Source organism: Lynx rufus, unplaced genomic scaffold (genome assembly GCF_022079265.1).
Source record: "Lynx rufus isolate CCGP_SWC_20201006 ecotype Redwood Valley unplaced genomic scaffold, mLynRuf1.p SCAF_4, whole genome shotgun sequence".
Classification (NCBI taxonomy): domain Eukaryota; kingdom Metazoa; phylum Chordata; class Mammalia; order Carnivora; family Felidae; genus Lynx; species Lynx rufus.
In genome coordinates, this window is record NW_025814856.1 from 149724046 (window position 1) to 149745002 (window position 20957).

General features: G+C 41.1%; 1 protein-coding gene across 2 annotated transcripts in view; it reads left to right on the plus strand.

Annotated features, from left to right (window-relative positions):
- Window positions 1-597: 597 nt before the first annotated feature.
- The window catches only part of EXOC4 (exocyst complex component 4), a 756122-nt gene continuing 735762 nt past the window's right edge, over window positions 598-20957 (plus strand). For both annotated transcript variants that reach the window (XM_047095756.1, XM_047095757.1), the window contains exon 1: window positions 598-683. In XM_047095756.1, the coding sequence (XP_046951712.1) occupies window positions 598-683 (86 nt within the window). The remainder of the gene's footprint in view (window positions 684-20957) is intronic.

Consider the following 20957-nt stretch of genomic DNA (forward strand, 5'->3'; position numbering starts at 1 on the left):
GATTATTGAACTCACATATAAAACGAATGTAGAAAATTTAGTTTTAGAGAATAAGTATTTATTCTCTAAAGAAAAGCATCTCCGTGTCTTATTTTCGCACTTTATTTATTTTTTAAACCACTTGTGTTTAAATTACAGTTTTGCTCATAGACATCCCTTTCCACAACCCTGCCCCAGTAAAATACACTCCCCTACGTACACATTTTGGCATCGTTAGATACATTTGATTAAAAAGCTGATAAAATTCTAAAAACAAGGACACTGAAAAAAAAAAAAAGAATCCCACCAGATCAGAACAGATACAAATCAGACAGTCCTTAGGAGACTTGACCAAGTTACCACTGGTTTAGTTTCCCCTGTGTTCCCAGGAATCGCGGAAGAAAACTACAATTCCCAGAATGCTTAGAACGCGTGCGCGGCCTGGAAACTTGCTGCCTCAGTCCCGCCTCCTTATTCCAGTGATTGGACTATCCCGTTGCGCGTCTCTGAACTTCTCTTTTTCCATTGGTGGACTCCCCAGCGAGGTCAATTACAGAGCCTACGTTCGTTTTGGCCCTTCTAGCCTACCGGCTCTCCCCCTCCCCGCCCGGTACCAAGATGGCGGCAGAAGCAGCTGGTGGGAAATACAGAAGCACTGTCAGCAAAAGCAAAGACCCCTCGGGGCTGCTCATCTCTGTGATCAGGTGAGGGAGGCAGGAGGCAGGGTCAGGGGACAGGGGGCAGCGGGCAGCGGCTCGACCTCCGCTTTGGAAGGGAGAAGGGTTAGGTGGGTTCCACCCTGCCGACCCCTCCCCTTTCCTCCTCGCCTCCCCCAACCCCTCCCAAGGACCCCCACAGTCCCCCCTTTTTCTCTGGGGTTGGGCTAGAGGGAGGAACCCCGCCTCGCTGTCTTTTCTTTAGGGCCAGAGCTTTCCATTAGGGTCCCCGGGTCCTAAAGGCACGCTGTTTGGGGGCTTGGTAGAGAAAGCCAGGTGTTTCATTTATTCATACAACGTTTATTTATGGATTGCCTTCAGCCGCGCTCACTAGGGAAGGCTTCTTGTTTCCTGGATTTCTGGGTGGAAGGCCCTGAAGTCCGGGGACTACTGTCACGAGTTGCAGATTGTGTTCTCACACTTCGGACACCTCCAACCACCTGTGAATGGCCACAGCTTCAGATACAAGAGCCTGTAATGAGCTGGTAGAAGGGCCGTGGGTTTGAAGGCACACATCCGTTTTCAAATTTTTTCTGCCTTCCTATCCCGGTCTAGTCCTTCAAAACAAAACCAAACAAATTTCGAGTTATCTGCCATTCTCCCAGAATATGTATGGTGGGAGTGGGATTGGTGGGGTTCCTGTTTTAAAAATGTGATCTAGATTAAGGATAGGAGAATCCTTTCAAACACCATTAAGCATGATACAGGGAGTGATTAAAACAACCTGAATAAAATGTATTTAACACGTTTTTACTTTGTTGACCTTTGAATTTAAACTCAGGTATTTTTCATAAAATGCCCCCCCCCTTCCCCCTCTCCTCTATCCCTCTACCTATGCTAAACTTTTGGTTGAGTTCTAGGAGGGCTCCTGGAATGTCCTCTTGATCTTTTTAAAACCCAGGGTTAGTAGTACCTGGTAGACCCTAAGGGCTTGAAGGTATGCATAGATTGAATTTTTGTTTTAATTTTTTTTAACGTTTATTTATTTTTGAGACAGAGACAGAGCATGAACGGGGGAGGGTCAGAGAGAGAGGGAGACACAGAATTTGAAACAGGCCCCGGGTTCTGAGCTGTCAGCACAGAGCCCGACGCGGGGCTCGAACTCACAGACTGTGAGATCATGACCTGAGCTGAAGTCGGACGCTCAACCGACTGAGCCACCCAGGCGCCCCATAGATTGAATTTTAAAACAGTCTCCCACTCATGGACTGATAAAGACCCTTCTCATGGGTGTTATTTTGGGGCCTCTAATTTCATATCATGGTATATTGAATCATTATTACTAAGTTTTTTGGTTGATTTTTTTCTTTTTAATTAAGATTTTTTAATTAAGATGATAATTCTCTGTATGGAAATACTTAATAAACCTGGCAGGCCATACAAAGGGAATGTGGGTCTAGTGTGGACCCACATTCTTGCTGTGACAGTATAGATAGTGTAGATGTTTCATGATACTAAAACTCCAACTAGAGTGTTGGTAGTGGCCCATCTTAATCTCCTGTAGAATTATAATGCATGAATTTATTTGGGTTATTTTTTGAGCTTCTTTTTTCTGCCTTGTAGTCAACATTCATTTAAACTGTGCATTTAATGCTAGTTTGTAGTATGATGCCTGGTCCTTAATACATACTTAGTAAATATATAAATATATGCTAAACAAATGAGGGAATGCCCTGAGTTTTGCGAAGATGAATCAGACATGACATTATCCTGGAGAGTATAGCTCACTTGAGGGGTAAAATACAGAAGTAAAAACTATGACATAAGAGTGGAAGAGACAGAGACAGGTGAAATATGAGAATCCAAGAGGAGTGGTGAAGTAGAGTGTGGATTAGGGAAGGGAACAGCTGTATATAAATGTACCATTTCAACTGTGTACTTATGATTCTGTAGGCTTTACCACTTCTGCTGTGTATCAATTTTCTTAAATGCCAATTACATTCACTCTAAATGCCCTACATTTGAAAACATGAAAACCAAACTAAAGTTTATTTTTTTATTTTTTTACTGATGCTGGTTCAGAAACACTGCCTTTGGTCGACTGTTCCTTTGCTCTTCAGGGGGACTTTGCCGCTGGATGGTGTGGAATATGATTTTGTGGTTGTTCGTCCATCTTTTCCACCCATCTATATTACCTTCACGTTATCACCATGATTTAGGGCAATGCATTTTTTGTGCTGACTTCTGTTGTGTTTTAATATTGGTCATTTTTCTTCCTTATCCTTGACCACCTCCGACCACTTGAATAACCCTTTTCAAACATCTGTTGACTAGCGTGGTATAACAGAGTGTCCAGACCTAGTATCCTGGGCAAGTTTTTTTTTTTTTAAATTTATTTTAGAGAGAGAGCATAAGCTGGGGGGAAGGGATGGAGGGAGGGAGGGAGGGCGGGGGGATCATCTTAGGCCTGAGCCGAAATCAACGGTCGGACACTCACTGACTAGGCCATCCAGGTGCCCCTCTGGGCAAGTTTAGTAAGGATTCGAGCTCATGGTTACATAGGACCTTACTTATGACTGGATATTGTTGGTAGGACTGGAGTGTTAATGTTTGTATTTCAATATTTCTTTGAGTCATAGGAACATCGTGGGGTTGAAGCGAAAGTGTTGCTAGCTCTCCCTCCTTGTTGGTATGTCCCTGATGTGCTTTTGAACATACACAGTGGTTTAAATTTCATAAAAACAGTGGCAGTTAATGAGAGGAGGATGGTAGTAACTTCGGTGTTTAGGTGGGGAGTAGCAGGGGAGAGTACTTCAGCAGAGAATAGAATGGGGAACGTTGTTGGTAAGACAGTAGATCTTAAAAGTTTTCATTACAAGAAATTGTCACTGTATGAGGTGGATGGATGTTAATTAAGCTTATTGTAATAATTTTGCAATATACACAATATATTAAGCCATGTTGTACAGCTTAAAGGACTGCAGTGTAATATGTCAATGACATCTTGCTAAAACACGAAAAAACGGGAATGTATATTTCTTGTTAGTAAACTCTTTTCTCACTCTGAAGTTGCTGCTTTGTCTGTTCAGTTTGTATTCTTTGTGATACCCTTCTTGCAACATTGTATTTGTGATTAAAAATTTTTTTTTAATGTTTATTTTTGAAGGAGAGAGAGAGAGAGGGAGCACGTGAGTGAGCATGAGCGACCATGAGCGGGGGAGGGGCAGAGAAGTTGAAGCAGGCTCCAGGCTCTGAGCTGTCAGCACAGAGCCCGATGTGGGGCTTGACCCTAGGAGCAGTGAAATCATGACCTGAGCTGAAGTTGGATGCTTGACGGACTGAGCCACCCAGGAGCCTCTGTCTTCATGATTCTTAATTTCTCATGTAAAACTTTTGAGGATTGCCTCCTCTTCTCCTTAACTTCTTTTCAGATTCTCTTTCAAATAAATACCAAAGCTTTCTTGAACCCATTTTAGGCTCATGTTTGTAAAGTCTCAGCATCCTTGAAGATCTATCTGATACGTGCCAGTTCTCTTTCATGTTCCCTTGGACCTATCATTTTATCACCAAAGAAATGATTTGTCAGTGATAGTCCTTTGAAAAATTTGATTAGTTGGGCTTTATTTCTCTTTATTTCTCTTTTTATGTCACTGAGCAGTTTTTTTTTTTGAATAGCGAGTATTAAAAATTCTCCATCAGTTCTTTTGTTCAGATGTGTAAAAAACAGTTATTTGTATTTCTTATTGGGCATTAGCATAACACATATATATTTAATGCTCTCTCTATGAGTTTGAACAGCATAAGGAAACTACAGGTGGGTAAGGGTTTGACCTAAAGATACAGTAGATATAGACACGGGGAATGGCCAAATCTCATCACTGTTTCCTGCTGTGGTGCCAACTAGTTAAATAACTATTTTGCTGGTGTGATCGACCACCACTTTAAAGCATTTGAAAAACAAAATAGCTTCAAGAAGTGTAGTGTAGTTGTAATGAAAATGTTATGTTTGGTAGGTGGTTATTTAAGAACCTTGAGACTCGTAAAATGCAATTCTTAGCCTTTTAAAAAAAAGTACTGGGGAAAAAGATTTCAGGTCAATCAGAGGTTTCAAAGGGTGGGCTCCCGGGGTATTGCTGGGTCCTCAGGCTGGGAAGTGGGGCTTTGATGAGGAGACAGACAGTGCTTGGGACTGAGTCTGTCGGAGGCCACTCCTCTAACTGCAGCTTTTGGCTTAAAGTCTTGCCGCTGGCCCTTTGAGATGTAACTAATTGGGTGGACAGAGTCGTGATTACCTGCTGATGTAAATTTGGACAGTTTTACACGTGTGTGTGCACACACAGCATTTTCCTACTTTTTTATTGATTCCTACCCCCTAACCTCTTGTTTGGTGTGATGTCGAAACAGGCAGCCTTTCTAAATGAGAAGTAAGCAGAATGGCATTTTGGAGATGCTATTTTATTTTTGTGAGTTCTCGTCAGATTTTTAATTGGGAAATGTGTCTACCGCTTACTGTTCGGTGATTTGCTTTCCAATTAAATGTTGACTCACTTCTCCTTGCAAGTTGGCCTTTAATAGACCATTTAATTGGGAAGCCAAACTTTGGCTGTGGCTTGAGGTGACCTTACCGGAACCTCAGAGCGGAGCTTTTGTAGACAGACTCTGGCTACAGTTGTCAAGGAGGTTTGAAGGCAGTTGAAGGCCCACGGTGTCACCAACTTTCATGTCTTCACAGAAGTTGGGATTTCAAAAACTTGGGAAATCCTTTATTGTAGACACCTGTTAAATTCCCTTCCTCCTCAGAGAGTGTTTTTGGTCAGCCCCGTACGTAATTCAAAGCCCGCTTTGTTGAAGGGGTCCGGGCTCTGATCCGAGCTTTGAACAAACAGCTTTGAGGTCCGTGGCACAGTCTGTGGCAGAAGGGAACGTGGTCACTGTGTTCAGAGCGGAGGCCTGGAAGTTGCGCTAAGTGGTGAGCGCTGTTTGCGGTGGCCCCTCCTCTCTTCATCTGAGCCAGGCTCATTGTGGTTTTTAGGGTTCCCTGCTCTCTCTGCATCCTGGGGCGTCTTGGCCCTAGCAATGTGGTACCGTTTAAACATCACTGCTAGGCTCTCTCGAGACTAAACACTTTTTTCTCGAAGTCCTGCCACATCCGACAGCATATGTGGATATGAAGCAAAATAATCCCCCCCGCCCGGCTTATTTTTTTCTGTGAAACATGAAGAATTAATATCTTGGGAACCCGTGTCTTAGTTTCCAACCTCATGTGTCGTTTTTAACACGGGGATTTCCTGAAGGCCTTGAGGCAGAGAGGGGTATTTAATGTTGGGTGCTGGGTCAGGTTTTTTCCAAGCCACTACTTAGAGTAGATAGGTGCGGTCAGTTTTTGGTGGGAGTTGTGTAGTTAGTAGAGCGAGAGAGAGGGAGAGAGAGAGGGGAGAGGGAGAGGGAGAGCGAGATCTGGTGAGAAACTTGATTGTAATGTTTGCCAGATAGCAACCGGGATAGGATGTTAGTTTTCGGTCAGAAATCTCCTTCCCAGTTTGGTGTGAATGTAACCAAAAAACCTTCTGTAGCTGAATTAAGATGGCAATTATTGATAATTTGGGAGTCAGCCAAAGAAGCTAGATTTCAGTATATGTACTCTTACGTGTACATATGAAATATATATAAGCAGACGTAAAACACAAAATATTTATTAGGTTAAGGACAGAAAGTTTATAAACGAGCAAATTGAAAAGCCTATGATCACTTTGTCTAGATAACCCCTTTTGCCATTAACAAATTATATGATTTTCTGAAATCACAGGTATAATTTTCAAAATTCAGTTACATATTTAGAAAATGCAAATATTTCAAGAGGAACAAAATAAAAACCGAAGACTTTTCTCCCTGTTCATCTCTTCCCTGAAATATCTCTGTTTAAAGTGTCGTTTGGTTCTTTGAGGAAAATAGAAACTGTATTTAAGTATGTATGAATGTATGATCTTTAAACAAGAATGTATATCCTTTAATATTTTTTCTTTTTTTTTTTTTTTCAACGTTTATTCACCTTTGGGACAGAAAGAGACAGAGCATGAACGGGGGAGGGGCAGAGAGAGAGGGAGACACAGAATCTGAAACAGGCTCCAGGCTCCGAGCAGTCAGCACAGAGCCCGACGCGGGGCTCGAACTCACGGACCGCGAGATCGTGACCTGGCTGAAGTCGGACGCTTAACCGACTGCGCCACCCAGGCGCCCCATTATTTTTTCTTTTTTTTAATGTTTATTTGAGAGAGAGCGAGCGAGTGAGCACGAGTGGGGGAGGGGCAGAGAGAAGGGGAGAGAGAGGATTCTAAGGAGGCTTCGAGACAGCGTAGAGCCCGATGCAAGGCTTGATCTCATGAACCGTGAGATCGTGACCTGAGCCGAAACCAAGAGTTGGATGCTTACCTGACTGAGCCACCCAGGCGCCCCATTTTTTAATATTTAATATGTTAATATATAATATTATTTATGAAATTATATGCACTTAAAGGAATATTCATGAAAATTATGTATTATATATTCTTTAAACAATTGGGGTCATACTATGTATATTTTTGAACCTTTGTTCGTTGGCTTATTTTTCTCTATTTTGGAGATCTCTTCTAGCAGCACGTATTGATCTATTCAATCTTTTCAGTGGTGATGTCGCGTTCTGTCATATGGCACCCCATAACCTATTTAATTGGTGGTCTCTTTCCCACCCCTTTTGTAACACTTAAGTTTTTTTTCCCCCCTTTTTGTCTTCTGTTAAAAATGCATTGCAGTGAGCATTCACGTACCTCTGAGAGCCATATCCATGGTGTAAAATCATGGCAGTAGCAGAGGAATTGCTCCATCTGAGTATATGCACATTTTGTATTTTGACAGAGTCAAAATGTCCTCTGGGAAGATGGTAATTTACACCCCCACAAGTGGTGTGGTAGCGTACCTGTTTTCTCTGGCCCTGGCCAGGAACTGGATGTTTTTGATGACTGTCTTTCTTTATTAACTCTGTTATGAGTAAGAGGGTAGTATTTGTCTCACTGTCACGTAGTTGCATGTTGTAGTTGGATGCATGTGGGTATACGTGTTTTGCAAATATTTTTTCCCGATCTTGTGTTGTCATTCTCTTGACATAGTCTTTCCCAGAGCAGAAGTTTGTAATTTTCATGAAGTCCAGCTCATCAGTGATTTCTGTCGTGGGTCATGTCTTTGGTGTTGTATCTAAAAAGTCTGTGCCGGGTCGCCTGGATGGCTCAGTTGGTTACGCGTTTGACTTGGCTTCAGCTCAGGTCATGATCTCACGGTTTGTGAGATCGAGCCTGGCTTTGGGCTTCGTGTTGACACTGTGGAGCCTGTTTGGGATTCTCTCTCTCACTCTCTTTGCCTCTCTCCTGTGTGCATGTACGTGTGCTCTCTCAAATAAACTATAACAAGTCTATGCCATACCCCAAATCGTCTAAATTTTCTCCAATATTAACTTCTAGGGGCTTTATATTCGGTCTTAAATTTGGGACTGTTATTTGGTATGAGTTAAGTTTTGTGAAGGTTGTAAAATCTGTGTCTAGATCTTTTTTTTTTTTTTTTTTGCACGTGGATGTCCAGCACCATTTGTTGGAAAGATGATCTTTTTTCTCCATTGTTGGACACATGTGGGATCGTGAACAACATTCCATGCCTTTTGTTCTCTTCTTGTGCACACTTGTCACTGTAGCTTTCCTCATTTTCCTTTATAAAAATTGCATCACAAAAGGTGGTAAAAAAAAAAAAAGTCATAAAAAAAATCCAACAATCTTCTTTCCAAATAATACCTATTTTCTTTTTAAGGTTTGTGTGTGGATTCTGTTTAGGTACATACAGAGATTTAATACTTGTAATTATAACAAACTTAATTTTTTTTTTAGCATAACAAAATTTTTTTTGTATTGCTGTGTAGTCTTTGTAATTATACATTAAAAAAATTTTTTTAATGTCTATTTATTTTTGAAAGAGACAGAGTGCGAACAGAGACAGAGAGAGAGGGAGACAGAATCTGAAGCAGGCTCCAGGCTCTGAGCTGACAGCCCCACGCAGGGCTCGAACCCATGAACAGCAAGATCATGACCTGAACCGAAGTGGGATGCTCAACCGACTGAGCCACCCAGGCACCCCTGTAATTTTACATTTTCTAAGCGGGGAAATCAAAAAATATGGAAAATTACAGAGAAGAAAAATATGAACTCATTCTCTTTACCCAGAATTAAAAATTATTAAGAAATTTGCTTCCAGTGTTTAAAAATTGTTATAAAAATAATACACATTCATATAAAGAGTTCAAACACTGGAAATGCAGCAAGATGGAAGATGAAAAGTATTCCAAACTTTGCCTTTGTAAATTACTAACCATCATTGATATTAGCTGTACCTAACTGTAGACATTTCTCTGTCTCTGTGTGGGTATGAAATGGGTGTATCGATAGAAATAATTTTTTAAATAGATATAGGATCTTTATATGCTGACTTGTATGCTCACTTTATTTGTCTCACTTTTTGAGGTATATATACATGTAGTAAAGTGTATACATATTAAGTATATGTCTTGATGAATTTTAACTTGTGTAACCACTACCCACATCAATCCCTGTCCATTTCTTTCCAATTCGTATTTTGTGTGAGAGTATCCTGTTATTCCAGCACCATTTGTTAAAAAGATTATGCTTTCTTCACTGAATTTCTTTTGCACCTCTGTCAAAAATCATTTGACCAGTGCGGGTCTCTTTCTTGATTATCTAGTCTGTTCCATTCATCTGTTTATCTTGATAACATTATTACACAGCAGCCCCACAGTCTTTTTTTTTTTTTTTTTTTTTGAGAGAGAGAGTGCAAGCAGTGGAGAGGGGCAGAGAGAGAGAGAGAGAGAGAGAGAGAGAGAGAGAGAGAGAATCTTAAGCAGGCTTCATATTCAGTGCAGAGCCTGACACGGGGTTTGATCCCATGAACTCTGGGAACATGACCTGAGCTAAAATCAAGAGTCGGCTGATGAAAAAACTGAGTCACCCAGGTGTCCCTACAAAGTCTTGATTGTTGCTTTTATAAGTCTTGTAGACAGTGTATGTTCCCCAACTGTATTGTACTTCTTAAAAGTTTTTGTCACTATTCTAGGTCCACTTCTGTATCAATTTTATTTTTTATTTCTTTCCATATTAATCTTTGAATTAGCTAGTCAATTTCTACCATAAAACATGCTGGGATTTTGGCTGGGATTGCCTTGAATGTACAGATTAATGTGGGAGAATTGACAGCTGTGAGTTGTCTTATCCCTGAACAGGTATATCTCTTTATTGAATTAATTTCAGCAGTTTTTAAATGGATTTCAGCGTGTAAGTGTTACACATATTGTTGGTCAGATTTATCTTACAGGCCACTTCAGTGTTTTCACACAGTCTTTTTTTTTTTCTTTTTCTTTTTTTTTTTTTTTAATTTTTTTTTCAACGTTTTTATTTATTTTTGGGACAGAGAGAGACAGAGCATGAACGGGGGAGGGGCAGAGAGAGAGGGAGACACAGAATCCGAAACAGGCTCCAGGCTCCGAGCCATCAGCCCAGAGCCTGACGCGGGGCTCAAACTCACGGACCGCGAGATCGTGACCTGGCTGAAGTCGGACGCTTAACCGACTGCGCCACCCAGGCGCCCCTTTTTTTTTTTTTTTTTTTTTTTTGTATCGTTTCCATTATTGTGTCTTCAAGTTCATCTTTTCTACAATTTCCAATCTGTTGTTAATCCTATGTGATGTAATTTTTATTAGATTGTAGTTAGGGGCTCTAGAAGTTTGATTTGGGTTTTTTTAAGAAAAAAAATCATTAATAGCTTTCCTTACATGTTCAGTCTTTCCTATAGCTTCTTGAACTATGGAAACAGGTGTAATGGTTTTAATGCTCTTCTTTACTAATTTTGTCATCTGTGTCATTTTTGGGTTAGTTTCAGTTGATTATCTCCCCCCCCCCCCCCCCCGTTTTACATTCTTCTATACCTTTTGGATACTATATACTGTGATTTTTACCTTTTTGGGTACTGGTAGTGGATGTCTTTGTTTTCCTGTATATATTCCTGAGTTTTGTTCTGGGATGTGGTTAGGTTGCTTGGAAACTGTGGTCCTTTCAGGTCTTATTTTAAGTTTTGCTCATTGGGAGCAGAGCAGCATTTGGTTTTGCGCCAATTTTGTCTCACTTCTGTTGCAAAATCCTTTTGAATACTCCACCCAGTGCTCTGTGAATCATGAGATTTTTCACTCTGGCTGTGTGTGATTTCAGATACTGTGTCCACTAATCCTTACTGGTGGTTCTATTCCTGGCCTTGGGTTATTTCCTTTCATGCATGTGCTGATGATGGTCAGCGGGAGCTTTAAGGGAGCCCTTCTCCAGATCTCCAGAGTGCCCTGTGCAGTTCTCTTTCCTCTGTCACCAGCCCTGCAAACTCTTAACTGCCTTCATGTTTAAGGCTTCAAAATTGGGTTTTTTTGGTTGTTGTTGTAACTTTCAGATGCTAGGGTAAATTTAGTTCCTGTCATTTCATCTCGGCCAGAAGTGGAAGTCCATCAGGGCTTACTATTTTGAAAAATATCTCTAAAGTTTGATTTTTCATCGGTCCGATTTCATCAGCTGCATATGCCCAGAGAGGAAGAATAAGGTAATCAGATGTGCTGTCTGAAGGTATGGCAGGAGAGTGAGGTAGGTATCTCAGCCCTGATGGCCTGATTTTTGCAGTATTTTGCAGAGTGTTTAATTAAGCAGCTAAAAAGTTTCACTTCATATAATATTTTTCCAGGAACTTTGCCTTCAGAACTCCTAGAAATGCTTTAGAACTATTTTGCATCTGTTTATGTATTTGTTTTTGAGGGTATAGTTTTTTTTGTTTTGTTTAATGCCTGTGATAGTATTGTTTGTCGCAGCCTGAGCTCTCATAGAGCTGGTAATTGGTTTTCTTTGGGTGGCACAGCGTTTAGATTATTTTTGTTGTTGGTGGTTTTGTTTTGCTTTTTGCTTTTGCTTGCATTTGGAAGTTTGCAATCTGTGCTCGCATTTTTCAGTTTGCAGTGGTGGGGGCTGTTCTCTGTCATCTTCTACTCTGCTCCTTACATTGTTAACTGCTTTTCAAGCCATGAAATGAGTTCTGCTCTTTTCAGTAGCCAGTCCTTTATGTGTTGGGAATTCGCCTTGAAAAACACGGGAACTACCATTTAACAGGGAGGTTCTTGTGACTATTTGACATGGTAGGCAAACTTAATGTTTTAAGTTCCTTAGGAGAACCTTTCCTGACGTTTATTGTTTTAAAAGTTTTTATATAGCCCTTGCAAAAAATAAAGTGGCACATAGTTCAAAAACGTGTTTTTCCATTCAAAATTTGGTGCCTATCATTGTGCTAAATATTATGGGAGACGTCATTTTTATACTCAAAAATATCACTTGCGTGTTTTTAAAAATTCAGAATCTCAAAAAAAAAAAGTGCAGACTCAGTCACCACCTACCCACCTTGGCAGAACCTCCATTTTAGGATTAGCAGGTGTTTTGAATGCACATTGGGTAGCCTTTAGGATGTAATTTAGTTGGGGGGAAATAAGGTAAACCAATTAGCATTAACTTTTTAAAGCGGAGACGATGGTATCTTGGCTATGTTTACAAAAATGTTCTTAATTTAAGTAAAAGAACAATTGAACATGGAAAAAGACAGACAAAAGAAACACAGCCTTCTAACTGCCAGAGAGGAGGTGAGTGGGAGGATGGGTGAAGTAGGTGAAGGGGATTAAGAGTACATTTATTGTTATGAGCACGGAGTGATGGATAGACTTGTTGAATCGCTGTATGTACATCTGAAGCCAATATAACACTATATAAATTATACTGGAATTAAGACTCTTTCCTTTTAATTTTGAGAGATACATACTGAATATATGTAAAAATATCGTGTCTAGTATTTGCTTCAAAATCATGGGGGTTGAGGGTCGAAATTAGGGTATAACAAGATTGGGATGTGTTCACAGTTTTTTTTTTTTTTTTAATTTTTTTTTCAACGTTTATTTATTTTTGGGACAGCGAGAGACAGAGCATGAACGGGGGAGGGGCAGAGAGAGAGGGAGACACAGAATCGGAAACAGGCTCCAGGCTCCGAGCCATCAGCCCAGAGCCCGACGCGGGGCTCGAACTCACGGACCGCGAGATCGTGACCTGGCTGAAGTCGGACGCTTAACCGACTGCGCCACCCAGGCGCCCCTGTGTTCACAGTTATTGAAGCTGGGTTATTTGAGGAGTCTCTTGGTTTTTGTACGTGTTTGAAAATTTCATGAAAATGTGTGGGTGTGTTTATAATGTAGGTCCTGGGGAGAGGGAGGGAAGGGCATTACAAGGGTCTGTGGACAAATCTAAGAGATACTACATACTCTTCACGTCTCGTCCACCCAGCTTCTGCCCTCCCTCCCTCGCGCATGGACGTGTTAAAGTCTCTTGGATGTCTGTAGTTAAGAAACCTGCTTCAATTTGGGTAATCCGGAATTTCCAAGATAACCTAGTGCCATGCAACACCTACTTTTGTCTTCTAAAATGTGATTTCTGAGGAACTCGCCAGAATCTCCACGTTAGGGAAGTAGCCTACACCTTCAAAATGACCAAATGCCGTAATGTGTCGTAGTCACAGGAGCCTTCCATCGGGGATGAAAAATAAGATCCCTGTGGAGAAGGCTGTAGGGAGCATGTGGAGCTTCAAGCTCAAGTGGGAAAAGAGATAGTGCTGGTTAAGTGAGGGTAGAGGGTGGATTTCAAATGGACTCTGTCAATCCTGGATTCAGTTTTATGCTTTAGTGAGGCTGATTTTACTTAATTTTAGATAATGCCCTTCTCTGTTGGTTATAAGATTTAGAGCTTTTGGCCCCCAGAAGTATTTTGTATAACCGAGTTAATTGAAATATTGAAAAACCGCATGTGTTGGGTGTAGTAATTGGCCCTAAGTGCTGTCTGAAGCAAGACACCAGTGAATTTTCAATTGACTTTAAAGCAGAAATTGTTTGCTGTCACTTGATATTAAATGAATCTTAGTAGTGAATTAAGGGATGTTGTTTTTATGCATCCAAAAAGTTTTTCAGAAGACTTGTCATCATGAATTGCTATCAGTTGGGATGGGATTATCTTGTATTTTGTGGGATCTAATAAGACATAATTAAGAAACAAGCTGTCACAGTGTATAATTGAATATAATAAAATCGGATTAAAAAGTGTAATGTAGATTCGGTTATGCTTTGAGTGAAGCCATATCTTATGTGATTATATAGTGATACACATCTCAAATATTTAATGTGTGATTTTTTTCCATGCAAACTCAGAATTACGAGGGTCTGTCTTTTTTTATAATTCATTGGACCATTTATAGACGATTCATCATATACAAAGTGCTCTGCATAGTAGAATAGGCTTTGAAGACCACTTCTCAAGTTGTTTTATATTCTTGATCTCTTTTCCTCTTCTTTAGTTTGGAGTTACACTCTACTCTTATGTAGAACTGGCTTTAGTTCCCCTGCTGACATGTTACTGTCAGGCATTTCTTAGGTTGGTTGTTTCATGCTTTAAAGGAAAAGAAAATCTGACTCTCAGACTTTGAAATAAGGGCTAAGTAGATCAGCTAATAGTGTAACCTAAATGTTTTTGTTTAAAAGCAGTTTGGGAAAGAAAATAGGATTCATGTTTTCAAGAATCATGTCTGTTCTAGGGGTTTTTTTTTTCTGTCTTGGGATCAATAACCAAAAGGAAAATTCTAGAAAGCTCAGTAAGCTAATGGTTTTTTTTTTTTTTTTTCCTGTTGGGAGTGAGGGTCCAAAACTAGTTAATCCTTGTGTTTTGGGGTTTAAAAATACTTACTTTTTGCCTTATGACAATGTGTTATTCTATTTTGTAAATAAAGAGGACCCCTTGTCTGGTGCTCTTTCCATTATGTGATTAAAAAAAATTCATTAGGATTGTCCTGACAAGAGTGAAGGTGGTACAGGTTGAGGGGTTCAGGTGCCTGATGAGGAAAAAGTACAAGGGCTCAGAGACTGCTAGCTTCTCTAAGAGGCCTTATTTCCCAGGAAGGGTATCACTGAGTTCTGATTCCTGCTGTAGATTGTGCTTTGAACAGCTGTAGCTTCCTGATAAGTAAGTGATTTTTGGATATGTGGGACCTTACTTGTGATTAGTTTTTCTGAGTTGTTTGAAGGGATTTACATCAGTTTTTTTTATTATTCCTGGAGGAGAGGTCACTGGATACCAGCAAGGAATGCCCTTAGTAAATACTTAAGCATATTAACTGTTTTCAGATAGCATGACTTAATACTAATTGTTCTGCAGGGGTCACCAGAATTCAGGTGTATTACGTTAAATATTTCTTCTAGCAGGTTAGTTATCTGAGGCTGTATTAGGCAGTTAATTCTTGAGGATTTGTGGAGAATCCGTGTTGCTGTGGCTAAGGGGTATGACCGATAACATCCGCCTTGAGATTTTAGCGAACCAAAATAATACTGCCTGTGTTTTGCAGGGTGGTGTATAAGTCTGCTCGAGCTGCCATAACAAAACACGGACTGAGTAGCCTAAACAGAAATTTATTTTCTCAGAGTTTTGGAGGCTAGAAGTCCAAGATCAAGGTACCAGTCAGGGTTGGCTACCTCATTAAAGCCCCATCCATATGACCTCCCTTAGACACCCTAATCTCCAAAGAGTCACATTGGGGGTTAGTGCTTCAACATAAATTTGGTAGTGGTAGGGGGTATGTCTCAATTCAGTCTATAACAGCTTGTACTCTGGGGACTCTTATTACTTTGTTAAAATACCCTAAAAGGCTTCCAGAGTGATAGCCTGTTATCACCTATAGGTGGTCTTGAGTCTAGAGTCCTGGGCAGGCCACTAATTTTTCCTGACTGGTCGTCAACCTTTCTACTTGCTTTTCTGGCTTATAATATTTAACAGTCCCCTACTAACCCTTTAATACAAATACTTGTACTGTTGAACTGCTCTCTTGTCAGGTTGAACTATCAAAGGGCTTTCTGAGAGGAGGAAATTAATGAAACATGGTTTGATTCATTTCATCCTGTAAATTCCCCCAATTCTATCCTTAGATTAAAATGGATCATTGGAAATCTTCATGTTAGGATTATGTTCAGAGTCACAATCTCTAGGTCTGAGTTGTGTTTTAATGTTCTGTTCTTGAAGGGATTTAGAAGAACTGACCATATAAAATTTGTATTTACAAGGTGGTTGAAGACATTGTTCACTGTATTGTATATTGTATTCCTTGTTGTTGTTGTTGTTGTTTTAAGTTTTTATCTATTTATTTTGAGAGAGAGAAAGAACAGAGAGAGGGAGAAAGAGATTACCAAGCAGGCTTTGCACTGTCAGCGCAGAGCCTGACATGGGGGTTGATCTCATGAGCCGTGAGATCATGACCTGAGCTGATAGCAAGAGTCAGACGCTTAACTGACTGATCCACCCAGGCGCCCCTCTTCCTTGTTTTAAGTGAAAGATTTCTTTTAGAATTTAGGACTAGCTTAAAGTGTGCTTCCTCAGCAAAGGAACTGGAATCTATACTTTTGATAATGAGAATTATTTAGCTACATTTCACTTTTTGCATGGCTAGGAACCTCACAGTTAGATTGAGGGCTGATTTCATATCAGCTGTGTTTGTTTGGGTATGACCTGCATACCTGTGTTCTACATTCATGTGGCATTGTTTTGTCCTGTATCTCCTTAACTAGTTCTGTTTTCTCATTGATATTTTCTATATTCTTATACAAATGATCTCCAGTCCTTTTTGGAAGAGGTTGGAGAGAAGTAAAATGAAACTTGAAATATTGTTGAATATTCGCCATTCAGTATTCACGAATAAATACTGGTTGAGGGGTGCCTGGGTGGCTCATTCGGTTAAGCATCTGACTTTTGGTTCTGGCTCAGGTCATGATCTCACGGTTTGTGAGATTGAGCCTGCATCAGGCTCTGTGCTGGGCATGGAACCTGCTTAAGATTTTCTCTCTCTCTCTGCCCCTCCATGTATGTGCATGCACAAGCTCGTGCTCTCTCTCTTCTCTCTCTCTCTCTCAAAAAAAAAAAAAAAAAAGAAAAAAAGAAAAGACAAAAAGAATACTGGTTGAAAGCTATCATTGTTTTTTAAAGTTTTTATTTTTTTTTAGTTCCTCTCCACCCAACATGGGGCTCGAATTCATGACCCTGAGGTCAACAGTCGCACGCTCTTCAGTCGACTGAACCAGCCAGGCACCCCAAAAGCTGTCATTCTTTGTTTGGGTGCTAATCCCCAGGTGGCATCAAAGAACACTTTTAGAGTACAAGTCCACAAAGGTGTCCCTGTTCTGGCTCCCGGCTTTCTACCTGATCTCATGTCTATCACTGTCCCCTTCCTTGCTTCTCTGAAGCCACACGGACTTGCCTGCCATTCTTTCTTCCTTGAACAGGCCAAACAATCCCCTGTGCATCTTGAGAGTCTGTGCATCTTCCCTTCTCTCTAGAATCCGCTTCCCCAGATAGTGTTCCCTCTCTTTCCCTCATTTCTAGAAAGCTCTGGTCAAATGCCATCTTTATCTGAGAGGTTCTCTGGCCTCCTGTGTAATACAGTTCCACTCCTCCTACCGTCCCTCTTTTTTCCATAGCTGCTTCTTCCCGGGCTGCCGTGTATTCTGTATTTCTCTTGTATCACCTGCTTCTCCCACGAGAATGTAAGTTTCCTGAGGGAGGGATTGGCTTTATTCACCTGCCAAGTAGTAGGTGTTTAATCACTATTAGTTGAATGACTAAATGAACTAAATAGGGTCGCTGTAACTATTATTCGTCCTTTCCTAGAGATTTCTGAGCAGGCATTTCTTTGCGCGAGATAATTTAATAGCAATTGTTTCTTCCGGCAAGGAACTGCCCTCCCTGACCCCTTCAGATCCTGTATCTTGCTGCTGCTCATTATTTAGCTTTTCCTAAGCACTTTTAATGTGCCACGCACCAGAAGAGTATAAAGAAAAGGTCTGACCTCAGTTTGTGAATAAATATCTTCAGGAACTTTCGAATGGGGGGAGGCTTTGGGCTAACCGTGTTGTGATTCACAGATGATGTATTTGGTTCCTAATAATGTATCAGCCCACACGTCAATGGCACTTTTTATTTCACCAAGCACATTCATGGACTTTGCCAATCACAACCGCCTGGTGAGGCAGGTACACTTATTATCTTGTCTGTCTGACAAGGGAAGAAACCCACAGAAGTTGACTTGCCCAAGTTCAAAGAGCTTGAAAGTTATAAATGCCTCATGGTTGACATATATGAAGGGAAGAGGAAAAACTTCTGGTACATTCCAAATGGTAGTATTTTTGGTTTGTGGTTCTTTGTTGCATCCTCTCATTTGTCTTTGATTGAAGGTTATTGTTTCTCTTGAGTGATGGGTTACCTTTGGGTGACTAACCTTATTTTTATAGGTGTGCTTTTTCTGTTACTTGATCTCACTTTTGTCTTTTTTTAAGAGTAATAGCAACTTTTGTGTGCTTTTCCCATGTCTGGACTCCATTACTCTGTTAAGTCCGAAGTGAAGGCAAAATTGCTCCGTAGAAGTAGTCCATGATGGTGACTAGTTATTTTCCTTTCAAAACACTTGACTGACTACATGGAAACACAGAAGCTGGTATAAAAAGAGGAAACTGACAAATTCAGTTTTAGATCTGCAGGTTTTTAGCTTGGGTTTAACGCTCATGCGTCTGGCTTGCTTAGAGCCGATGGTTATGAATTCACTAGAATCATGTAGTATGTGTCCCTACTAAGTGCTGTAAACAGTAACTTAACATGTGTGCTGTGGTCTTTTGAGCCCATTAGGTAAATAAATTCCTTCCTAGGGATTAATTAGTCATGGTTAGAGATGCAATTCATCATGCAAAATGCCAGAGCTGTCTTAGTGAAAAATTCTTGGTGATCCAGAAATGTCTCTCTGTCTGGCCTAACTAGAATTTAGCGTAGGCTTTTGTGTTCCTCCGTGAACTTGGCAAGTTTGTAAATCATAATGGTTTTGAGATAAGAGTGGGGAAAAAAAAATCTAAAGAGCGATTCGCTAATGTGAATGCATCTTGGGGTGGCAACTTCAAATCGTTTCCTCTCTGCTTATGTCTTTAAGCTCATACTTCTTGTTCATACTCAAGACTGTTAGAGCTCTTAGCAGCTTTTTTAGTACTGTCCGCATCTCTACTCATCCACTCGTTTCTTCACATGTGAGCTGTAGCTTGATTAGGAGCTGAAAGCACAAGAAGTAGGAGTTCATAACGTGCACAGTGGAAAAGGCATGGGCTTTGAAGTCGCGTATAAGCTTGAAGTCCGGGTCTGATGTTAGCTGTGGGTGTGGGAGCAAGTTACTGTACCTCTCTGTTCCTCTGATTCCTTATCTGTAGAAAGGGTGGTGATAACCATCTCACCAGACTGTTTTGAGTATTGTCTTAGATTATGTGTGCAGAATAACCACCGCAATCCCTGGCACGTAACAGACACTAAATAATATCCTGTGTTCACTTTCATCTGCCCTTTCCCAAGTGTATGACACAAGGTGCATGTACATTTTTGTGGTTCGTTTGAAAATTTCCCAAGTAGATGAGTGAGAGCTGGCTTGTCAGCATTTATTGTCAGTGGGATCTTGGATAATTTTTGGACTCAATATTTACAAAAATGCAGGTACTTTTAGGCCTGGTCATTTAGAAATATAGTACCCATGTTAGAGGATATAGAAGCCTTTTACTGGGGCGCCCAGGTGGCTCAGTCAGTTAAGTGTCCGACTCAGGGCTGATTTTGGCTCAGGTCATGAGCTCATGGTTCGTGAGTTCGAGCCCCGCCTCGGGCTCTCCGCTGACGGCGCAGAGCCTGCTTGGGATTCTCTCTCTCTCTCTCTCTCTCTCTCTCTCTCTCTCTCTCCCCCCCCGCCCCTCCCCCGCGCTCAAGCTTTTTGTCTCTCTCCAAATAAATACAACTTAAAAAACAACCAAACACCTCTTCCTGTTTGGATTGGTCACAGCATATTAGGAATTTTGTGTTCGGTTCTAGCACCATGTCTTGAGAGGCAGGACAGGGAAGCTTTTAAGGGCCAGAACGCTCAGGCTTGCGGACGGGCTCTGCTACTTAAAAGTTCTGTGCCTCCGATGCACAACTCTGTTTCCTGTCTGTAAAAAGAGGGGTAATAATGGCACCTACCTCCTAGGGTTGTTGTCAGGAATAAATGAGTTCCTATGTGGAAACCACTTAGGTTAATGCTGAGCGTACAGTGAGCTCTATGTGAATGTTCGCTGTTTTTGTAGGGACTTCAGAGCAAATCCACAAGGATGGTGGGCTGCGTGGGAGCCATGTTGTGGGAGAAACGGTGGAAGCAGTTAGAGATGTTTATGTAACCTGAGAGAAAAGTACTGAGAGCGCATTGCCATCGAAAGAGAAATTGTACGGAGGAGGGAATAGACTTCCGTCACCGCAAGAAGGTGGAACTCAGATCAATAGTAGAAATCATCAAGAGGCTGATTTTATTGTAATAAAAGGCTTCATAACAAGGAGAGCTGTTAAGAATTGCAGTGAACGGCTTTGTGAACCGGGGAGCTGTCCGTGTCCGTGCCACAGAGGCTCGTCAGAAGGCTGGGGAGAGGTTCGCGCCCCGGCTGGCAAGGTGACCTCGTTGGCAGGTGTTCTCTCCTACCCTGCTATCAGTCCGGGTCAAGTGACTGGCTTCCAGGAAGATAATTCCACACTGAAATTTGCTGGGTTTTGGTAGCAGGCCTGGAAACTTTCTCCCTAGAATTCTAGTCTGCTCTTATGGTCTATCGTTCATTCATTGTGCAGATACTTATTGTGGGAGACATTGTATTTCTGGTCTCAGAAAAGAAAACAGGTTGGAAACGCCGTCCACTACGCAGTCTTTGAAGGTACCCAGTGAATGGCGTTTCGTTATTGTTGGGGGCCATTCTCCTTGTGTTGTTTCTGAAGTTCTCTTTAAAAGAAAAAAGGTTTTTTTAATGTTTATTTTTGAGACAGAGAGAGAGCATGAGCGGGGCAAGGGGAGAGAGAGAGGGAGACACAGAATCCGAAGCAAGCTCCAGGCTCTGAGCTGTCAGCACAGAGCCCACATGGGGCTCAAACTCACAAACCACAGAATCATGACCTGAGCCAAAGTCGGGACACTTAACTGACTGAGCCACCCAGGTGCCCCTGTTTCTGAAGTTCTTAGGAGCAAAGCACGGAATGCCCTTTGTTTGAGAATGTCTTTGTTAAGGATGTTTATTTGGGTGTTTGGAAGACAGAGATGATCTGTCCCTTT